The sequence below is a fragment of the Pongo pygmaeus genome, chromosome 7 (genome assembly GCF_028885625.2).
Source record: "Pongo pygmaeus isolate AG05252 chromosome 7, NHGRI_mPonPyg2-v2.0_pri, whole genome shotgun sequence".
In the NCBI taxonomy this organism is placed as follows: domain Eukaryota; kingdom Metazoa; phylum Chordata; class Mammalia; order Primates; family Hominidae; genus Pongo; species Pongo pygmaeus.
In genome coordinates, this window is record NC_072380.2 from 157,007,941 (window position 1) to 157,031,051 (window position 23,111).

Here is a 23,111-nt window from a genome sequence, read left to right on the forward strand (position 1 = left end):
CAGACCCAGTGTCCCAGAGCAGGAACAAGGCACAGACTGGGAGCAGGGCAGGCTCCTGGGGTGAATGGAGTGGGCACAGTTGAAAAGCTACCAAGAGGCCGGGCACGGTGGCTCATGCCTGTAATCCCAGAACTTTGGGAGGCCGAGGCGGGCAGATCACTTGAGGTCAGGAGTTCGAGACCAGCCTGGCAAACACGGTGAAACCCCGTCTCTTTTAAAAATACAAACATTAGCCAGGCGTGGTTGCGGGTGCCTGTAATCCCAGCTACTCAGGAGGCTGAGGCACGAGACTCACTTGAGCCCGGGAGGCAGAGGTTGCAGCGAGCTGAGATCGCACCACTGCACTGCAGCCTGGGTGACAGGGCAAGACTCATTTTCAAAAAAAAAAAAAAAGAAAGGTACCAAGAGAGGAGTAAGGAGAGCATCGGGGAGGGACCAGCATCCACCACGTCCGAGGTGAGCCGCTGAAGGTGGATGGAGATACAGGAAGTGAGAGGAGAAAGCAAGGAGGCCTGGAATTTACCCTGAGGCCTCAGAGCAAGGGAAGCAGACAGGCCCAGGCAGAGCACGTGTATTTGCTCCACAAAGATTTACCAAGCGCCTATGGAAGTGCTGGTAGCAGACTTGAGCCACCTAACAGAGGCTACTATCCTGCCCCTAGGGCTTGCCAATCATAATCGTATGAACTGGTTCTTAAAAATCAGGACAGTTCTTTGAATGAGGGTAGCTCCTCCCACTCCCTAGAAACCCTCATAGCCTTTCCATGTCACTGAATGTAAAATCCAAAACCTCATCTCAGCCTACAGACTCCATCCCATGCTTCTCCGGCCCGGCCGTCCCCTCCCCACAGTGGTTGATTCCCCTCCATCTCATTGGCCTCCTTGACGGTCTTCAAAAACACACCAAGCCTGCTACCCACCCCAGGGCTTCTGCACTGGCTGTCCCCTCCGCCTGGAAGGCTTTGCCCCTTCTCATTCCCTGCTTTCTTTCAGGTCTGCTCCCAAGCAGCACCTTGTCAAGGAGGCCTCCTGACCACTCCGTACCAGACAGTTGCTCTTGCCCCCTTCCCCTCCTCCACCTTCCGCACGGAGCACAGGCCACCACACTGACCATCTTCCAAGTGCCCACTGTCCTCCAGAATGTCAGCTCCAGAGCCTTTGCTGTTCTCCCCGCACTGGTAAGAGATGGTGCTCAACACTGACTGAAGAGTGGGGACCCTCATTCAGGCCTGTCAGATCCTAGGGCCCCCCTAACCCCAGTGCTCCCGAGTCCCCTGATCAACTTCCAGCCTGGCTGCCTTGGGCATTTCCTGGCAATATAAACAGAGCCAGAGGGAGAGCAACGGCTCCCACATGTCTGGCTGTTCCCTGCTGTGTCCTGCGGGACCCACGATGTGCCTGGCACCTAGCAGGTTTTCAAGATCTATGGGTTGAAGAGAAAGTGTGTTAAGCTTTACTCAGCCAGCCAGTGCCTTCTCTGTCTTCCACGCATCACCGCATCTCACACTCACAATGACAGCAGGAGGAGGGAAGTTATCCCCACTCGACGGATGAAGAAACAGAGGCACAGAGAGGTTAGGGGCCTGCCCCAGGCCCATAGCGAGAAAGCTGGGAAGTGGTGCTTCTAGTTCCCCTGTGCTACAGCTGAAGGGTGGGCACTGGTCTGATGAGGACTGATGAAGACTTTGGGGGCCCTGAGGGGCAACACGCAAGTGGAGGTCTGAAGGAAGAGTAGGAATTAACCAAAGTTTGGGGTCAGGGGGTAACATGGGTCTGAAGTTGGGGCTCTGGAGTCTGCTATGGACTAAATGTTTGTGTCCCCCCTCAAAATGCACGTGTTAAAATCCTAATCCCCAATATGACGGCATTAGGAGGTGATTAGGTCATGAGGGTGGAGCCTTATAGAAAGATCACTGAGAGCTTGCTTCCTCTCTCTCTCCACTCCACCATGTGAGGACACGAGAATGCAGACATCTGCTCACCAGGAAAGGGTCCTCACCAGACACCAGGTCTGCAGGCACCTTGACCTTAGACTTCCCAGCCTCTAGAACCATGAAAAATCAACGTTTATTGTTTAAGCTGCCAAGTCCACAGTCATTTCTGGAGTCTGAGGGGCTGGAAGCCCAACCACACACCTCCAGCAGGCCTTGGTGTCCACCTGCTCTCCAGTCCACCCTTCCTGGTCTTTGACTCCCAGCCTGAATGCCACCCCCCTGCTCTGCCCCACCAAACATTGTTTGCTGCCCTCCAAACAATGCTGTGTAAACAGCAGAAAGGAACCAGCCAATACAGAGAAGTTAGCAAGGCTCCAAAGCCTGACAAAGCCCTCCCGGTCTCTGTCCCTGGCTTTTAGTCCCTGAGCCTTTCATGAGGGGTACCTGGATAACCCCTGGGGTTGATGACCACGTTCATATTACCAAAAGTCTCTACTTCTAGCCAAAACCTCAGGAGCCTTTCCTCTGAGGTCACTCTTCCCAGCTCCTGGCTGGCAGGGCCCCGGGTAGACAAGCAGATATCCCTCCTCTTGTGGGGACTGTCTGCCTCCCCAGGGCTCTCCAGACTAATCAAAGGGATATTGGTTTCCTCAGAAACCAGGGGCATGTCCTCAGACACTCAGAAGCCAGTTATTATCTTGTCTGTTTCAACTGCTGGTATACAGCAGCTTCTCCAGCTTCATTGTGCAATTCCTTTAGAAAAAAGAAAAAGGTTGAATAAAAATGCATTCCTATATTTATTGAGCACCTATCATGTGTCAGGGCCTGTGCTGAGCTCTGGGATGCAGAGCAGAGTTTGCTGTGGCCCTTGTCCTCTCCTGAGATATCACTCTAGGTCCTTCCTCTGGGCAGAGCCTAGCTCCAATGGGGTGTCAGAAAGACACACCCGCCACTCTTGGCAGCTGTGCAGAGAGAGGCTGAAGCAAAAGAGGTGAGGCTAGAGGCGAGAAGAGCAAGTGCGAGACTAGGCTGCCTGCACCAAGCCCTGACCTTGACAGCTGGGAAAATGTTGAAAGACCCAGGGCCCATGGGAGAGCCCAGGTACTTGACATGGCCATGCCTCAGTGGCCCCGCCTGCTGGATGGGGTACTACCTGCCTCGGGGGCTTGTTAGGACTGTCACAACAGTGCCTGGTATACAATAAGCGCTCAATAATGTCGGCCATGGCCCTTTCATTGTCTGAAGTGTAGGAGAGCAATGGAGAGGAGTCACTGCCGACGTCCCAGAGGGCCCTGGAAGTCAAATGCCAACTGAATCTGTGGGAGCACAGACTGGACAACTCCCTCCCGGCAGCTCCTCGTCAGCAACAGGCAGACCCGGAGGTTCAAAATGGCCACAGCAGGCAGGATTGAAATGTTCTCATGGCCAGTACTGCTAGGACACGTAGCGGATAGCTGCTTCCCAGGAGGTGCCTCTCAGCGCACCCAGCATGGAGGCAGCACGTTGGGGCCTGTCAGGTGGATGGAACAGGGGGCTCCCGGCTGCAGGCCCCCGTTCTTTGGCAACTTTATGCCTTGAAAAGACGGCTTCAGAAGGAAACTTGTTAAACACACAGAGAATCCCAAGCCAAGAAAGGGGCAAAGATCCCTGAAGGCCTTGCCAAGCTGAAATGCTGAGCGGAATCAAATGAGGCAAATTTGAATGAGGACAAACTGTGCAAAAGCCAGTGACCCAAGACGGGAAGGAGGAGATCTGACTCAGCAAAAGCAAGTGGGACAACACTGGAGGTTTGTTCACAGTGAGCCCCTAACGGGCCGGGAGGAATGCAAACCCCAGTGCACCCCAGGAGGTTCCTGTCATTCCTGTGGGCCCAGCCTCCCTGCGGCCAGGAACTGGGACTGTTCCCAAGTGACACTGTCCAAGAGCTCAGAAGGGCAGGACTGAGAGCAGCATAGAGAGGCCCAGTGTCTCTCACTCCCCAGACTCTAGCCCCCAGACATACCATCCAAATGGATGTGGATACATTTTTGGATGAATCTCACTCCCAAACTTGTGGTACTCTTTATACCAAGCTCAAACCCAATAGACTTGGACACCAAAGGACACTTTGTATATACAACATAACAAAAAGAAAAAGAAAATGCAAATGAAGAGGAAATAAAAGTAGGGGGAGGAGAGGAAGCCTGGTGGAGGCTAATGCAAAGAAAGGAGCAAGAAGCTGCAGCTTAACATTCTGGGGGACCCTGGGGGTCTTTTGAGGGCCTCTACTGTGCACTGTGACTCTAAGGAGGGGCTGGAAGCAGCGGAGGCATGGTGGGCCAGTCTTCCCTGGCACCAGGCTACAAGAGGAGGAAGAGAACAGTGAAGGAGGAACCTGCCTGCAGCTCTGCCGGCACTTCTCCGTACAAACAAACCTCTGGGAAGGGTTGTGTGTGCCCTATCTCCACCTTACCCTCCCACTCACTTTTCAGACTTGTGAATCTGGACTTGGCCAAACCACTTCACCCAAACACCCCTTGATACACCACCAATGACTTCCAAGTCCTTAAAGCTGACGCACACTTTTTCGGTCTCCGTCTCATCTGACCTCTCAGCCTCACTAGATACCACTGCTGCTTCACATAATCTTGAAATATCCTCTGCCCGTGGCCTCCCAGCTCAGCCTTCTCCGGTTTTCCTGTTGCTATGGGCACTTCTGCTGTATGTCCTCTGCAGCTTTGTCCTGGCTCTACTAGGCACAGTGGGCTGAAGGCTATTCTCTCTCATTCATTCCCAATTCCTGGGCAAACTCATCCGCTCATACGGGTCCAGTTGCCACCTAGGAGCTGATACCTGTAACGTGTATCTTTCCAGCCCAGAGTAGGTTCTCCTCTAGGACCTGGAGCAGTACCCCCTGCCTCCTGGCTCATCTCCTTAACATCCTGATCTCAGCAGCACATCCAAACCTGACTCCAAATATTCGCTCTAAACTTGGTTTTCCTTCCAATTGGGTTGGTATAAACAGGGGCTCCACCACCCATGCCAGAAACTGCAAGGCCATCCTGCCCTCGTTCTCGCCTTCATCTCACATCCAAGCCAACTCCAAGACCAGCCCATCCAGTACCACTAAACATTTCTCAGCTCTGCCACTCTCTCCACCTCCATGGCACCACCTGTGAACCAGCCACCCTCATTGCTTGCTTGGATGACTACAGTGGCCTCCTTACTGTGTGCCACTCTGTAGCTTCTTCCCTCCAATCTGTTCCCACATGCCCTTCCTTAAAGATCAATCAAGATCACAGCCACAGGCCCTGTCCCGACCTGGGCCCTTCATCCCTTCCCAGCACATACATCCACCCCGCTCATTCTCTGCTCCACCACACTTTTGGTTTCTTCGGTGAAGCACACTCCCCGACTGGATCTGGCCCACCTGCTGTACCCTCTCCCAGCACCAGTGCCTCTTCCAGGCAGCATTTATATATGATCGTTCAATTCATAGCCACTCCCCACTAGCTGGTAAAGTCGATAAGGTGGGGACAATGCCTGCTATGACTAGCACTGAACCCCCAATTCCTAACACAATGCCTGCCACAGTTGGTGGCCAACATATGTTTTCGGAGGAAAGAACACTGGCATATACAAAGGGAAACAGAGATGGTGCATCAGCCGGAGTTATTTTATTTTAGGAGATTTATTTTAAAGGGCTTGGTCACATAATTGTGGAGGCTGGCAAGTCCAAAATCTGTAAGGCAGGCTGGAAACTCAGGCAGGATTTCTATGCTACAATCTTCAGGCAGAATTCCTTATTTTCCAGAAAACTTCAGGTTTTTTTCATTCTTAAGTTCTTCTGCCAGGCACAGTAGCTCACACCTGTAATCCCAGCACTTTGGGAGGCTGAGGCAGGAGGACTGCTTCAGCCGAAGAGTTTGAGGCCTGCCTGGGCAATGTGGTAAGACCCCATGTCTACAAAAAAAATGTTTTTAATAAAAATTAGCCAAGTGTGGTGGCACACACCTGTGGTCTCAGCTGCTTGGGAGGTCGAGGCTGCAGTGAGCTATGATGGTGACACTGCATTGCAGCCTGGGCAACAGACTGAGACCTTGCCTCAAATAAATAAATAAATAAATAAACAAATTTAAAAATTAAAAAAATAAATTTTTAAAAAGTTATTCAACTGAATGGACGAGGCCCACCCAAATAACTGAAGGTAATCTCCTTTAAAGTCAACATCTTGTGGCTATTAATCACGTCTATTAGACGTCTAATAGACGTGATTAATAGCTGCAAGTATATAATAGCTTCACAGCAATATCTAGGCTAGATTTTGACCAAGCACCCGGACACTATAGCCTCACAAAATTGACACATAAAATGTAACCATTACTGACTGCATCAACCCAAGAGGCTAACAGTGAAATAAGACCCTGATAAGCTAATTTTCAAATGTTGAAGGAAAGCCCAACAGAGACACTCTATAAAGTTAGAGGGGTGACTGAAGAGACCTCAACTCTGGTTCTTGGGGGCTCTGGTCCCTGGGGCCAGAGTGACTGAGCCAGGATTACAGTCTGAAGCATTAGAGGAGGGGTGGGGGTAGGCCCCCCATTGTGAGGTCCAGGTAGAATGCTCAACTCAGACCGATCCCAGCCCTGGCTGACCTTCTTCCCCTTCCTCATTCCCACATTCTACCAGGAGTCTGTCCTCTGGCCTGTACCTGGACTTCGCTATCCTCTCCCTGCCCCAAAAAGAGGTTTGAGGGAGAACAGCCACAGAGCCAATGAAGGCCACGAGGACACGACCTCACTCAGTACTCAAGGTCAGTACCATAGAGTTATCTGTAGATAGCTCTAAGAGAAGGGGAGCATCATGAGGACTGAGTCCTGAGTTCTTAGAACCAAGTGAGGGATGCAGTCTTGGGTTCCTGAAGGACTAAAGTCAGGAAAATTCAAGGAGCTGGGGAATAGAGATCCAAGTGCGGAGAAGGCAGTGATGGGAGATTTGGAATAGGGAACGCTGAGTCACCAAAAATGGAAACTCCAAGTTATAGAGAGCTCCTGGACCAGCAGTAAGATAGAGACTCTGAGCACCTGGGTCAGAAGAAATCATGGGCGAGTGTCCAGGCCTTCAAGACACAGCAACCAGGAGAAGGCTGAGAGGCCAAACCCAGGCATGTTCAAGATCACCAAGAAGGGGCATCCTGGCCAGGAAGGTGGAGTGGTGGGTTTTCATTCAACAAATATTTACTGTTTACCTACAAACATTGTGCCAAGCCATTTGCTGGACACTGGGGTTTCCAGGAACGTGTTACAATCCCTGACCTCACTGTAAAGCCAGTGGACAGTGTTAAGGAGCTGGCACGGAACGAACTGGAACCAGGGGAAGTGCTATGACACAGGACACATCTGCTGGGGAAACCCAGCAGGCAGCAATTAACTTGCGGTGGGGGAGAGGAAGCTTCACAGATGAGGCACCATGAGGGTGAAGTTGGCCAGACAGAGAAAGGGCCAGGACATTCCAGGCCGAGGCAAGGCCTGTGTACAGCCTGGTGGCATGGAGAGCTGAGTGTGTTAGAGCAGAGAAGGCAAGGAGGAGGGCACAGCCTCTGACCTCACAATACCCAGGGCCCGCTGGGCCAGCCTTGCAGACTCTGCACCCTCCTTCTGCCCGGGCAAGGCCCGGGGCCCTGGGCAGCCTCCAGGTGCAGTGCCCTCCTGTGGGCCACACCCTTCCCACTGCCCCAGGGCATGTCTCTACTCACCAATTATGAGGGGCTTCGGCATCAGATAGAGAGGCTGGTGCGGGAAAATGAGGAACTGAAGAAGTTGGTGCGGCTCATCCGGGAGAATCACGAGCTCAAGTCAGCGATCAAGACTCAGGCAGGCGGGCTCGGCATCAGCGGGTTCACGAGTGGGCTTGGTGAGGCAACAGCAGGACTTCCCTTACGCCAGAACAATGGTAAGAGGCCTCGGTCCCAAGAGAGTGGGGAGGGAAGTGGGGACTGCACCAGAGAGGAGAGACTCCGTGTGCTGAGGTCTCAGGAGGTTATGGAAGGAGTGCCCTTCTCCTTGCCCTCTCTGCTCTAACACACTCAGCTCACCAGACAACGTGCTTCCTGTCCTGGAGGAGGCTGCATTCCCTCCTGTCCAGGGTGGACCTCTCCACAGGTGCTCAGAGCCCACCCACCCCTGCAGTGACCTGCCTCCATCACAGGCCCTGCACCTTGCCCTCCTTACCTGGCCCCCTCCTCTGTCCACCATCAGGTATGAAATCTTCCTCCTTCCCTGAAGGGACACCTCTCCTCTTTCTGGTCTCTGCTTATTTAAGCCTCTACAGCTTGGCAACGAACCCTGACACCACTGCTCTAGAATGGTCACAAGTGGCTTCCTAGGTGCTGCTCCTTCTCCACCTCTGCATGGCATCTGAGATCGATAGCCCTCCTCCATGACCCTCTTTCTGAGTTCCCAAGCCATCTAGTCCATCCCCCTGGCTCATCTTAATTGAGGCTGCTCCCAGGCTCTGGGTCCAGGCCCTGTCCCTCCACCCTCAGCCAGCCTACACACAGCGCAGCTTCAACACTCCACTAGAACTCAAGATCCCCTCCAGATCCTGCAGGCTCAATGAGTCACTGGAACTTAGCTCACTCCAAACTAGACATGTTTCTGACTGATAAGTTGGGTCTTTCCAGCGGCTAAAGCCCTTCAGGCTTGTGCTCACTCCCCTCCTGTCTTAATTCCCTGCTCCCTACCCACTGGGTTCCCTGCCATACAACCTGAAATGTGGCATATGGCTGGTCTTCAGTTCCCCCTTACTGATCACGAGCACACAGACACCTCTAGCTTTAAATGTTATACCTCTAATGACACAGAGACAACAGACAGGGTAAAAAAAATAATACACATGGGGCCAGGTGCGGTGGCTCACACCTATAATCCCAGCACTTTGGGAAGCTGAGGCAAGCAGATGACCTGAGGTCAGGAGTTTGAGATCAACCTGGCCAACATGGCGAAACCCCGTCTCTACTAAAAACACAAAAATCTTCTGGACATGGTGGTTCACGCCTATAATCCCAGCTACTCGGGAGGCTGAGGCAGGAGAATCACTTGAACCTGAGAGGTGGAGTTTGCAGTGAGCCAAGATCACACCACTGCACTCCAGCCTGGTCAACAGAGCGAGACTCTGTCTCAAAAACTAATAATAGGCTGAGTGCAGTGGCTCAGCCCATAATCCCAGCACTTTGGGAGGCCAAGGTGGGTGGATCACCTAAGGTCAGGAGTTTGAGACCAGCCTGGCCAACATAGTGAAACCCCATCTCTACTAAAAATACAAAAAGCTAGCTGGGCGTGGTGGCACATGCTTGTGGTCCCAGCTACTCAGGAGGCTGAGACAGGAGAATCCCTCGAACTGGGAGGCAGAAGTTGCAGTGAGCCAAGGTTGCGCCATTGCACTACAGCCTGGGCAAAAAGAGCGAAATTTTGAAAGAAAAAGAAAGAAAGGAAGGAAGGAAGAGAGAGAGAGATGGAAGGAAGGAAGGAAGGAAGGAAGGGAAAGAAGGAAAGAAGAAAAGAGAGGGAAAGGAAAGAAGGAAAAGAGAGGAGGAGGAGGAGGAGAAGGAGAAGGAGAAGGAGAAGGAGAAGAAGAAGAAGAAGAAGAGGAGGAGGAGGAAGAAGAAGAGGAGGAGGAAAAAGAAGGGGAAGGGGAAGAAGAAGGAGAGGAAGAAAGGAAGAAGAAGAAGAAGAAAATAAAACAAAAGAAAAGAAGAAGGAAGGAAGGAAGGAAAGAAGGAAGGAAGGAAGGAAAGAAATCTTCCTGTTTAAGAAGCTAGACTCTGGTTTCGTACTCCCAGGCTAACCAAGCAAGCCCTCTCCTCCCAGCTTTCATTCTTAAGGGAATCCTTAGACCACTTCAGATCTTCCAACTCCCAAAAGGTCAAGCTTTGAGGGTTAGGAAAGACTTCCTGGAGGAGGTGAGCCCAGTCAACTGGTTGTGAAGGGGAAAGGAGCGTGCCACAAGTAGAAGTGACTCATACAAATGTCTGGCCCTAGGGATTGCAGGAATGAGAAACAAATGTGCAATTAAAGCCCTGACCCGTGTGTGTGTGTGTCTAATGTGGGTGTATGTGTGTGAATGTGGTATGAGAGTATGTGTGGTACACACTTATGCACCACACATACTCTGTAGTGTGAGTATGGAGTGTGTGGTGTGGGTGTGTGAATGAGTGTATATGAATGTGTATAGGAAAATGTGCATGATGCTGACTCTGGGCATACTGCCTAGGAGTTAGCCTTGCTCACAAGGAGCAGTGCTGTAAAAAGAAAATTAAATGTGATTTTTAAATATTTAAATTTTTTTTTTTTTTTTGAGAGACAGAGTATTGCTCTGTCACCCAGGCTGAAGTGCAGTGGCATAATCTCAGCTCACCGCAACCTCTGCTTCCCAGGTTAAAGTGATTCTCCTGCCTCAGCCTCCTGAGTAGCTGGGATTACAGGTGCGTGCCAGCACACCTGGCTATTTTTTTTTTTTTTTTGGTGTATTTTTAGTAGAGATGGAGTTTCACCATGCTGGCCACGCTGGTCTCAAACTTCTGACCTCAGGTAATCTGCCCGCCTCAGCCTCACAAAGTGCTGAGATTACAGACATGAGCCACCACGCCCAGCACAGGGAGCAGTACTGTAAAAAGAAAATCAAACGTAATTTTTAAATATTTAAATTTTTTAAAAAATAAAACATATATATATATTTAAAAAAAAAGAAAGAAAATGTGGGCCGGGCGCAGTGGCTCACGCCTGTAATCCCAGCACTTTGGGAGGCTAAGGTGGGTGGATCACCTGAGGTCAGGAGTTCAAGACCAGCCTGGCCAACATGGTGAAACCCCATCTCTACTAAAAATACAAAAATCAGCCAGGTGTGGTGGCAGGTGCCTGTAATCCCAGCTACTCGGGAGGGTGAGGCAGGAAAATGGCTTGAGCCCGCAAGGCAGAGGTTGCAGTGAGCCAAGATCACACCCTGCACTCCAGCCTGGGCGACTGAGTGAGACTCTGTCTCAAAAAAAAAAAAAAAAGAAGAGAGAAAAAATAGGCTGGGCATGGTGGTTCACACCTGTAATCCCAGCACTTTGGGAGACCGAGGTGGGGGGATCATGAGATCAGGAGATTGAGACCATCCTAGCTAACATGGTGAAACTCCATCTCTACTAAAAATACAAAAACAAAATTAGCCGGGCGTGGTGGGGACGCCTGTAGTTCCAGCTACTTGGGAGGCTGAGGCGGGAGAATGGCGTGAACCCAGGAGGCAGAGCTTGCAGTGAGCAGAGATCGCGCCACTGCACTCCAGCCTGGGCTGGAGACTTTTGAGACTCTATCTCAAAGAAAAAAAGAAAGAAAGAAAAGAAATTAGCTGGGCATGGTGGCAGGTGCCTGTAATCCCAGCTACTTGGGAGGCTGAGGCAGGAGAATCGCTTGAACTTGGGAGGCAGAGGTTGCAGTGAGCCTAGATTACACCATTGCACTCCAGCCTGTGCAATAAGAGCAAGACTTCATCTCAGAAAAACAGTGCATGTGTGTGTGAGAGGATATGGTGTGTCTGCTTTGACAGTGTGTGATTTGTGAGTGAATGTGTGCATATGGCTCTGTGTGTGTGTTTCTGTGTGTGTGTGTGTGAATGTATGTAAGAGTGTATGTGGTATGTATGTGTTATGTGGGTGTTTGAGTGTATTTTGGTGTATGTCTGATTGTGAGTGTACATGGCGTGTGTGTGTGGTAGGGGCCAGGGAGAGGTAAAAAATGCAGCTAGAGGGGTCAGATCACCAAGGACTGCAAATGACATGCTGAGGAGCTTGGACTTGCTCCTAAAGGCACTAAGAAGACACTGATGGTTTCTTTTTTTTTTTTTTTACTTTTTTTTTTTTTTTTTTTGAGACAGAGTTTCGAAGTTTCACTCTTGTTGCCCAGGCTGGAGTGCAATGGCGTGATCTCGGCTCACCACATCCTCCGCCTCCCGAGTTCAAGTGATTCTCCTGCCTGAGCCTCCCAAGTAGCTGGGACTACAGGCATGCACTACCACGCCCGGCTAATTTTGTATCTTTTTAGTAGAGACGAGGTTTCTCCATGTTGGTCTCAGGTCAGCCTCAAACTCCCGACTTCAGGTGATCCGCCCACCTTGGCCTCCCAAAGTGCTGGGAATACAGGCATGAGCCACCATGCCCACCTGACACTGGTGGTTTCTAACGGAGAATAATCATGTTTGTGCTTCAGAAACGTTATCCCAGATGCTATGGGGAAAATGGATTGGAGGGAGAGTAGACTGAGACAGGGAGATGGATTAGACTGAGGCTGTTGCAGTCATCCAGGTGGGATATGACAGCATGAGCTACAGGTGGAGAGAAATCCATTCACGTTATTTAATAAGAAAACAGAAACCCTAACTGCTTGGATGTGAGGGATGACAAAGAGAGCATCCAGAATGTATCTGTTGTCCCAGCCAAGGCAGATCTCTATAGTTGCCTCAGAGAACCTTTCTCTGGCCACTTCCTCAACCTGTCTGTTCTCTTGGCCATTCCTTGTGACTGGCCTCCTTCATAGAGTCGGGTTCTTATTCTTGATTTGCCCTCATGAACTCAGGCCTTCAATTCCTCTTTCTGGGCCTACCTTCTCCCTTATGCTCTGTGCACAGCTACCTCTGAAATCCCCCTGGTCCAGAGACCTGGCCCAACCCCATTTAGAAGGAACACAGGAGGAAACAGCTTGGGAGGTATGAGCAGGGCTTGGCCTGGTGGGCTGTGGGTGTTTATAAGCATGTGCACAAGGATCCTCTCAGTACAGGACAGAGCTCAGATGGGAAGAGAAGGGGTGCAGAAGGGCAAGGCCAGGGGACCAGCTCTTTCCACAAAACTCCGGAGAGTACAAGAATTTCAAATTCAAATCTGACCTTCCAGGTTGTTACAAAGGTTTATTTGTTAGGATACGAAAATAGAAAGTAGTTTAACAGTTAGCCTGAGTGGTAACTTTTAACTACTCTGACACTTGGTAAATGGGCTTTCATTTATACGCTTGCCCACAGTCCTGCAAATGTTAGAGGTGAGCCTGGGAGAAGGAAAGGCAGTTTTGGAGGAAGAAAATGAGTTGCATTTTGGACAAAATTATTTTAAGATGTCCACACAACATCCACATGGAGTGTCCAGAAGCAGTAGCACTATGAGCCTGAGGCTCGGAGAAGTCAGGTCTAGAGAGAAAAGATTCAAGAGTTACTGATAATTCAGGCTGAGGTAGGGGTGAGGCCATCTGGGAAGACAGCGCACAGTACAGATCCTGACTGAGGACAGGTAGAGGAGTTGGCAAAGGAGCATACAGAGACACAAGGGAAACTTCAAAAGCAGAATGTCACATAAGCCAAGAGACAGCTTCAAAGGGGACAGTGTCAGCAAGGTAAAGGCTGCCAAGAGGTCAAGCAAGAAAAGTACTAAAAATATCCATAGCATTTAGTGGACAATTCATGACACTGGCATTCATGACCTTGGTTAGAGTGATTTCAACCGTCATAGGTGGAATGGCCGACCAGGGTGAGCTGAAAAGTCAGTGAGAAAATGGAGAGAAAAGATGATGGAGATACTCAGTTCAAGAAGTTTGGCCTTGGGGTGAGGGGAGTGGACAGGGAGAGGGCAGTAGCTGGGAGGGCATGGGGTCCAGAGCTTCTTTTCAAGGCGGCAGAGGCCTGAGTTTGTTCATACGTGGAAAGAAGAGGCTAGGAGAGACTGTTGGAAAATATGCAAGGCAAAAGAGGTACATTACGGGGTGGGGGGTGCCCTTGACTGAAAGAAGAGAGTCTCTTCCACTGTCCTGGAAGGGAAGGAGGAAGGAGAGCATGAGTGTGAATGTCAGGTGGTGGGAAGCTAAAGGAAGTCCAGACCCGTGGCTTCTATTTTCTTTGTTCAAATGTTCTTCTCCGAGAGCTAGGATGGAGCGGGCAAGGTCTGAAATAGAGTAAAAATGGGGGGCTGGGCACGGTGGCTCACGTCTGTAGTCCCAACACTTTGGGAGGCTGAGCCCGGCAGATCACCTGAGGTCAGGAGTTGGAGACCATCCTGGCTAACACGGTGAAACCCCGTCTCTACTAAAAATACAAAAAAAAAAAAAAAAAAAAATAGCTGGGCATGGTGGCAGGCACCTGTGGTCCCAGCTACTCAGGAGGCTGAGGCAGGAAAATGGCATGAACCTGGGAGGCGAAGCTTGGAGTGAGCCGAGATCGCGCCACTGTACTCCAGCCTGGGCAACAAAGCGAGACTCCGTCTCAAAAAAAAAAAAGGGAGGGGGAAGGAAGTGAGAGGAGAACTTGGAGGGTCTGTCTGGATGTATAGTGGGCTGAATGGCGCAACCATCTGTGGGATTTGCAAAGGCAGCAGCCATCAATCTGCCTTCTCCAGCAGCATTTGGCAGCCTGAGGGCAGGCATGGGGGAGGCAAGCAGGCAGTGCTGAGGATGGCTCAGCAAGAGTTCAGGCACATCAAAGCTGCTCTGGCTGAGAAGGCAGCCAAAACCAGGAGTGTTGTCAGATGGAGAGAAAATAAAGAGGCCAGTGGACTAGAGATCTGGAGAGGCTCAGAGACCAGGTGGCCAGGAGTGATCTCTGACCAAGACAGAAGGTACAACTGTGTGGTCAGAGTGGGTAATCTGAAGAGGCAGGAAATCAGAAAATGTTGGCCGTTGGCCGAATTAACTTCACCGGGACAAAACAGGCGCCAAGAGCTTCAGACTTGGCCCCGTGCACAGGGCAGGTGGGAGGTGCAGCGTTCAGACTGCAGGGCGTCCTGCTCCTGAGGGCTCAGGGGCTTGCAGGGAGATAGGGCTGTTGGAGTAGCTGGGGAGACAAGAAATGAGGGCCAAGATGGGGGCTCAAGACACTAAAACAGTAACCACTGTAAACTGGCTCCTGCCCCCACTGGTCAGACCTGGCTCCTGCACACAGAGGTCAGGTGACAGGTGGGACAGCCGTCAGCATGGGACAGGCAGTCAAGAAAGGAGGACTGAGGGCCTGCTCTAGCCACCAGCATCCTCCTCATCCCAGCCCTCACCACCCCTCCCTCACCCGAGCCCATACACCTACCTGAGGACCCTCTCCCCTCAGGGCCACCTCGTCCTGCTCTCCCACTGCCTCCCCAAGGGGCTGCAACAGGTTTCCTCCGGCAGGGGGCAGCCTTCCCTTAGTTCCGGAGGGCCTTCCAGCACTGACGCCCGCCCCCATGTCACAGTTTCCCTCACACGAGAACCTGCCTTGAATTCAGGACCTGCAAGCTCCACAGATGCATCCGGCCCCTCAGGACCCGTCAATACCCCACAAGACTCTACCCCACAAGAAACACGTTCCCGCTCAAGATCTGTCCCTCCCTGCTCAGGACACATCCCTCTCCTCTCAGGACCCTCCCCGCTCAGGACCCACTTCCCTCAGGACCATCTCCCCTCAGGATGCTGTTCCCTCAGGACACTCTCCCCTGAGGATCCTCTCCGCTGAAGAACCTCTTGCCTCAGGACCCTCTTCCCTGAGTATACTCTCCCTTCAGGATCCTCCCCGCCAGGACCCTCTCCCCTCACACCCCTCTTCCCTCAGGATCCTCTTCCCTCAGGACCTGATGCCCTTAGGGCCCTCTCCCATCAAAACCCACTCCCCTCAGAACTCTCTTCTCTCAGGACCCTCTTCCCTAAAGACCCTCTCCCCTCAAAACTCTCTTCCCTCAGGACCCCCTCACCTTAAGTACCTCTACCCTCAGTACTTTCCCCCTCAAGACCCTCTGCCCTCAGGAACCTCTTCCCTGACAACCCTCTTCCCTGAAAACCTTCCCCCATCAGGACTCTCTTCCCTCAGGATCTTCTCCCCTGAGGACCCGCTGCCCCCAGGACCCCCTCCCCTCAGAACCCTCTCCACTCAAAACCCTCTTCCTTCAGGAGCCCCTCCCCTCAGGGCCCTCTCCCCTCATAACCCTCTCCCCTCAGAACCCTCTCCCCTCATAACCCTCTCCCCTCATAACCCTCTCCCCTCAGAACCCTCTTCCTTCAGGACCCTCTTCCCTGAGTATACTCTCCCTTCAGGACCCTCCCACCTCAGGTCTCTCTCCCCTTAAGGACCTTCTCTCCTCAGGACCTATCATCTACCCTCAGAACCCTCTTCCCTCAGGACCCGCTCCTCTCAGGACCCTCTTCCCTCAGGACCCTCTTTCTGAGGAACCTCTTCCATGAGGACCATTTCCCCTCAGGACCCTCCCACCTCAGGTCCCTCTCCCCTAAGGACCCTCTCCCCTCAGGACCTACCCTCTCCTCTCAGGACCTTCCCCCTTAGGACCCTCTCCTCTCAGAACGCTCTTCCCTCAGGATCACCTTCCCTCAGGACATTCTTCCCTCAGGACCCTCTCCCCTCAGGACCCTCTTCCTTCAGGAACCCCTTCCCTCAGGACCCTCTTCCTTCGGTATCCTCTCCCCTCAGGACCTTCACCCCCCAGGACTCTCTCCCCCTCACACCCCTCTTCCCTCAGGACCCTCTTCCCTTAGGACACCCTTCCATGAGTACCCTCTGCCCCTCAGGACCCTCTTCCCTCAGGATCCTCTTCCCTGAGGACCCTCTCCCATAAGGACCCTCTTCCCTGAGGACCCTCTCCCCTCAGGACCCTCTCCCCTCACGACCTACCCTCTCCGTCAGGACCCTCTTCCCTGAGGACCCTCTTCTCTCAGGACCCTCTTCCCTCAGAACCCTTTCCCTAAGGGCCCTCTTCCCTGGGACCCTCTTCTCTGAAAACCCTCCCCCCTCAGGACCCTCTTTTCTAAGGACCTTCTTCCCTGAGGACCCTCTCTCCTCAGGACCATATCGCCTCACTACCCTCCTCTCTCGTGACCGTCTCCCCTCATGGCCCTCTTCTCTAAGGACACTCTCTATGCAGGACCCTTTCCCTCACGACCTACCCTATTCCCTCAGGACCCTCTTCCCTGAAAACCCTCTTCCCTCAGGACCCTCTTCCCTGAAAACCCTCATCCCTCAGGACCCTCCCACCTCAGGTCCCTCTCCCCTAAGGACCCTCTCTCCTCAGGACCCTCTTCCCTCAGGACTCCTTTCCCTCAGGACACTCTCCCCGCAGGACCCTCTTCCCTCAGGACCCCCTTCTCTCAGGACCCTCTTTCTTCAGGACCTACCCTCTCCCCTGAAGACCCTCTCTCCTCAGGACCTACCCTCTTCCCTCAGGACCTCTTCCCTGAGGACCTTCTCCCCTCAGGACCATCCCACCTCAGGACCCTCTCTCCTGAGGGCCCTCCCCTTTAGGACCCTCTTCCCTTAGGACCCTCTTCCCTCTGGACCCTCTCCCCTCACGACCCACTCTCTCCCCTGTAGACCCTCTCCCCTCAGGACCTTCGCCCTCAGGACCCTCTCTCTTCAAGACCCTCTCCCCTCAGGACCTTCGCCCTCAGGACCCTCTCTCTTCAAGACCCTCTCCCCTCAGGAACCTCTTCTCTCAGAACCCTCTTCCCTGAGGACCCTGTTCCCTAAAAACCTTCCCCCTTCAGGACCCTCTTCCCTCAGGACCTTCTACCTTAAGGACCCTCTCCCCTCAGAACCCTCTCCTCTCCCCTCGGGACCACCTTCCCTCAGGACCCTCTTCTCTGAGGACCCTGTACCCTTAGGAGCCTCTCCCCTCCGGACCCTCTCTTCACAGGACCATCCTACCTCTGGACCATCTCTCCCCAGGACCCTCTCCCCTTAGGACCCTCTCCCCTCAGGACTCTCTTCCCTCAGGACCCTCTACCCTCAGGATGCTCTCCCCTCCAGACCCTCTCCCTCATGACCTACTCACTCCTCTGAGAACCCTCTCCCTCAAGACCCTCTTCCCTCATAACCTTCCTCCCCTAGGACCACCTTCTCTCAGACCCCTCTTCTTTCAGGACCCCCTCCCCAAAGGACCCCCTTTCCTCAGGACCCCCTTCCCTCAGGACCCTCTCCCCTCAGGACCCTCTCTCTTCCCTTAAGACCCTCTTCCCTCTGGATCCTCTTCCCTCAGGACCCTCTCCCCTTGAAACTCCCCTCAGGACCCCCCTTGGGATCCTCTCCCCTCAAGACCCCCTTCCCTCAGGACCCCTCTCCCCTCAAAACTCTCTTCCCTCAGAACCCTTTCCCTAAAGACCCTCTTCCCTCAGAACCCTCTCTCCTGAAGAACCTGTCCCCTCAGGACCTTCCCCTTCATGACTCTCTCCTCTCAAGACCCTCTCTCCTCAGGAAACTTTTCTCTCAGGACCCTTTTCCCTGAAGACCCTCTTCCCTGAAAACTCTCCTTCCCTCAGGACCCTCTCCCCTCAAGACCTACCCTCTCCCCTCAGCACCCTCTTCCCTGAGGACCCTCTTCCCTCAGGACCCTCTTTCCTGAGGAATCTCTTCCCTGAGGAAACTTTCTCTTCAGGACCCTCCCACCTCAGGTCCCTCTCCCTAAGGACCCTCTCCCCTCAAGACCCACCCTCTCCCCTCAGGACCCTCTTCCTTCAAGATCCTCTTCCCTCAGGACCCTCTACCCTCAGGACCCTCTCATTTCTGAACCCTCTTCCCTCGGGACCCTTTTCCCTGAGGAACCTCTCCCTCGGGACCCTCTTCCCTCAGGACCCTCCCCCCTCAGCAGCCTCCCCCCTCAGGACCCTTTTTCCTGAGGACCCTCTCCTCTCAGGACCATCTCACCTCAGGACCCTCTCCCCCTAGGACCATCTCCCCTCAGGACCTACCTTCTCCCCTAAGGAAACTCTTCCCTCAGGACCCTCTTTTTTGAGGATTCTTTTCCCTGAGGACCCTCTCCTCTCAGGATCATTTCACCTCAGGACCCTTTCCCCTCAGGGCCCTCTCCCCTTAGCACCCTCTCCCTTCAGGACTCTCTTCCCTCAGGACCTTCTTCCCTCATACCTTCTCCCCTCACAATCCTCCCCTTGGTTTAAGTGATCCTCCCATCTTAGCCTCTCAATGTGCTGGGATTCCAGTCGTGAGGCCAGGTGTCTAGCTTTTGCTTTTCTTTTTAACTTCAATTGTTTGATGTAACAAACCTTGCTGAGAGACCTAAATAATTAAATAATCATATAAACGCAGTGAATCTGAAGTCCTCTTCAATGTTCTCTTCAAGTTCTTTTCAAGGTACTTGTACTGGAGCCTAAGATTTTCAACTCACAAATCTAAATAAATTAAACACAAATTATCAAAAGGTTAAGAAATCACTTGTACATATTGCATTGGAATATCACGCAATGGGACTGAAATCTCTTAAACACAAGCTAACAGTGGGTGTCTGTTAGCTGAGGACTCCCATGGCATCTTGCAGTCATGAACCCATTACACGCCTGTAATCCCAGCTACTCGGGAGGCTGAGGCAGGAGAATCACTTGAACCTGGGAGGCAGAGGTTGCAGTGACCAGAGATCGCACCACTGCACTCTGTGACAGAGTGAGACTCCATTTGTTTCTGGACTCCCAGGCTATCTCATTGATCTATATGTCTGTCCTTATGACAGTGCCACTAAGATGACTTAGCTTTGTAGTAAGTTTTGAAATCTAGAAGTGAGTCCTCCAACTTTTTCTTTTTTTTTTTTTTTTTTTTTTTTGCACTGTTGCCTAAGCTGGAGTGCAGTGGCACGATCTCGGCTCACTGCAAGCTCCATCTCCTGGGTTCACACCATTCTCCTGCCTCAGCCTCCCAAGTAGCTGGGACTACAGGCGCCTGCCACCACGCCTAGCTAATTTTTTGTACTTTTAGTAGAGACGGGGTTTCACCCTGCTAGCCAGGATGGTCTCGATCTCCTGACCTTATGATCCGCCCACCTCGGCCTCCCAAAGTGCTGGGATTACAGGCATGAGCCACCGCACCTGGCCAACTTTTTCTTTTTCAATATCACTTTGGCCACGCTGGGTCCTTTATAACTCCATGTAAATTTTAGAATATGCTTGTCAATTTCTACAAAGAGGTCAGCTGGGATTCTGACAAGGATGGCACTAAATGTGTATATTAATTCAGGAAGTATTCCTCTCTTTACAATATTGTCTTCTAATCCACGAACATGGGTTGTTTTCCCATTTATTTATATCTTCTTTAATTTCTTTCAATGTTTGTAGTTTACAGAGGGTAAGTTTTACATTTATTTTGTTAAGTTTATTCCTAATTTATTCTTTTTGATGCTTATAAGTTGTTTTCTTGATGTAATTATTAGATTGTTTATTGCAAGTGTATTTTTTTTTTTTTTTTTTTTTTTTTAGACAGAGTCTAGCTCTGTCGCCCAGGCTGGAGTACAGTGGTGCGATCAGTGCTCACTGTAACCTCATGCTCCCAGACTCAAGTGATCCTCCTGCCTCAGTCTCCCGAGTCTCTGGGACCGCAGGTGTGCGCCACCATACTCGGCTAATTTTTGTATTTTTTGGTAGACACACGATTTCACCATGTTGCCCAGGCTGGCCTCAAACTCCTGACCTCAAGTGATCCACCCATCTCGACCTCCTCCAGTGCTGGAATTACAGGTGTGAGCCACCACACCTGGCCATGCTGCGTTTTCATTTTCACTTCTATCAAAATATTTTATAACTTATCTTATGATTTATTTGAGCTGTTGGTTATTTAAGAGTGTGTTGGCCAGGCGCGGTGGCTCACACCTGTAATCCCAGCACTTTGGGTGGCCGAGGCGGGTGGATCACCTGAAGTCGGGAGTTCGAGACCAGCCTGACCAACACGGAGAAACCCTGTCTCTACTAAAAATACAAAAAAGTTAGCTGGGCGTGGTGGCACATGCCTGTAATCCCAGCTACTCGGGAGGTTGAAGCAGGAGAATCACTTGAACCTGGGAGGTGTAGGTTGCAGTGAGCCAAGAGCGCACCACTGCACTCCAGCCTGGGCAACAAGAGCAAAACTCCGTCTCAAAAAATAAAAAATAAAAATAAAAATGAGGAGTGTGTTGTTTAATTTCCACAGTTGTGAATTTTACAGATTTCCATCTGTTATTGATTTCTAGTCTCATTCTTATGGTCAGAGAAGATACTTTATATGATTTCCATATTTTAAAACTTAGAGACCTTTTTTTGTGATCCATCCTGGAGAATGTTTCATGTTCCCTTGAGAATAATGTATATTCTACTGTTGTTGGAGGGAAGTGTTTTGTATATGTCCATTAGAGCTAGTTGGTTTATAGAAAGGTTTGAGTTCTCTATTTCCTTACTGATCATCTGTCCAGTTCTATCCACTACCGAAAGTGGGGTCTCCAACTATTATTGTAGAACTGTCTATTTCTGACTTTGATTCTGTCAGTTTCCGCTTTATATATTTTGAGGATCTGTTATTAAGTGCATGAATGTTAATAATTGTTACATTTTATTGTACTGAAACTTTTATTAATATATAATGTTCTTCTTTGCCTTTTGTAACAATTTTTGATTTAAAGTCTATTTTGTCTGATATCATATAGCCACCCAGCTCTCTTTTGGTTACTATTTGCATGGAATATCTTTTTTTACCCCTTCACTTTCAACCTATGTGTGTCTTTCGATCTAAAGTGAGTCTCTTTTAGGCAGCATATAATAGGAACATGGGGGTGTTTTTTGGTTGACTGTTTTGTCCATTCTGCCAATCTCTTACCTTTTGACTGCATATTTTAATCTATTTAAAGGAATTCCTGATAAGAAAGCACTATTTCTGCCACATTGCTGTGTGTGTGTGTATGTATGTATGTATGTATGTATGTATCTATGTATGTATTGAGACAGGGTCTCACTCTTTCACCCAGGCTGGAGTGCAGTGGCACGTCTCAGCTCACTGCAGCCTCCGCCTCCTGGGTTCAAGCAATTCTCCTGCTTCAGCCTCCTGAGTAGTTGGGATTACAGGCATCAGCCACCATGCCCAGCTAATATTTGTATTTTTCGTAGAGACTGGATTTCACCATGTTGGCCAGGCTGGTCTTGAACTCCTGACATCAGGTGATCCACCTGCCTCAAGCTCCCAAAGTGCTGTGATTACAGGCATGAGCCACCATGCCTGGCCTGCTGTTTATTTTCTGCATGTCTTATGTCTTTTTTCCCCTCAGTGTATCTTTTATTGTCTTCTGTGTTTAATTAATTTTCTAGTATACCATTTTGATTCCTTCTCCTACTTTTTTTTTCCTGTACATTTTAAAGTTATTTTCTTAGTGGTTACCCTGGGGGTCACAATAAACATCTTAAATTTATAACAGTCTAGTTCAAATTAATAGCAACTTAGTTTTAATAGTATGCAAAATATACATACAGTATATAAATAATATATAACTCCTCTCCCTTTATGTTATTATTGTCACAAGTTACATCTTTATACAGTATGTGCACATTAGCATATATTTATAATCATTGTTTTATACATTTGTCTTTTAAGTCATATAGGAAAAATGGGAGATACAAACCAAAAATACAATAATACTGGCTTTGACATCAGCATATGTAGTTACCTCTGTTGGTGTTATTTTTTCATATGGCTTCTAGTTACTGTCTAGTTTCCTTTGATTTCAGCCTAAAGGACTCCCTTTAGCATTTCTTGTGGGCAGGTTTACTGGCAATAAATCCCCTCAGCTTTTGTTTATCTGGGAATGTCTTAATTCCTCATTCATCTTTGAAGGATAGTTTTACAGAATATAGAATTCTTATTTGATCCTTTTACTTTCAAAAGCTTAAATATGTCAAACCACTACCTTCTGGCCTTCATAGTTTCTGATGAAAATTTTGCTGTTAATCTTATAGAGGATCCCTTGTACATCATGAGTCACTTCTCTCTTGCTGCTATCAAGATTTTTTTTTTTTTTTAGAGAGATGGGGTCTCACTATGTTGCCCTTGCTGGTCTTGAACTCCTGGCCTCAAGCGATCCTCTGGCCTCGAAGATTCTGTCTTTCAACTGTCTGATTGTAATGTATCTCAGTGAAAATCTCTGTGAGTTTACTCTACTTGGAGTTCACTGAGTTTCTCTGATATGTGGATCCATGTCTTTCACTAAATTTAGAAAATTTTCAGACATTATTTCTTCAACTATTTTTTCTTTTTCTTTTTTTTTCCTTTTTTTTTTTTTTTTTTTCTGGAGACAGGGTCTCACTCTGTCACCCATCATGTAGCAGCATGATCTTGGCTCACTGCAGCCTCCACCTCCCAGGCTCAAGGAATTCTCCCACCTCAGCTTCCTGAGTAGCTAGGACCACAGTCATGT

At 50.3% G+C, this 23,111-nt stretch overlaps 1 protein-coding gene across 3 annotated transcripts in view; it reads left to right on the forward strand.

Annotated features, from left to right (window-relative positions):
* The first annotated feature begins 6,513 nt into the window (after positions 1-6,513).
* The window catches only part of SPATC1 (spermatogenesis and centriole associated 1), a 30,660-nt gene continuing 14,062 nt past the window's right edge, over positions 6,514-23,111 (forward strand). The window contains exon 1 of one of the 3 annotated variants that reach the window (XM_054499068.2): positions 6,514-6,725. In XM_054499068.2, coding sequence (XP_054355043.1) covers positions 6,533-6,725 — 193 coding nt within the window. In that variant the 5' untranslated portion in view covers positions 6,514-6,532. Of the gene's footprint in view, positions 7,865-18,886; positions 18,907-23,111 lie in introns of those variants that run through there. The other 2 variants (XM_054499067.2, XM_054499069.2) reach the window with 2 other exon arrangements.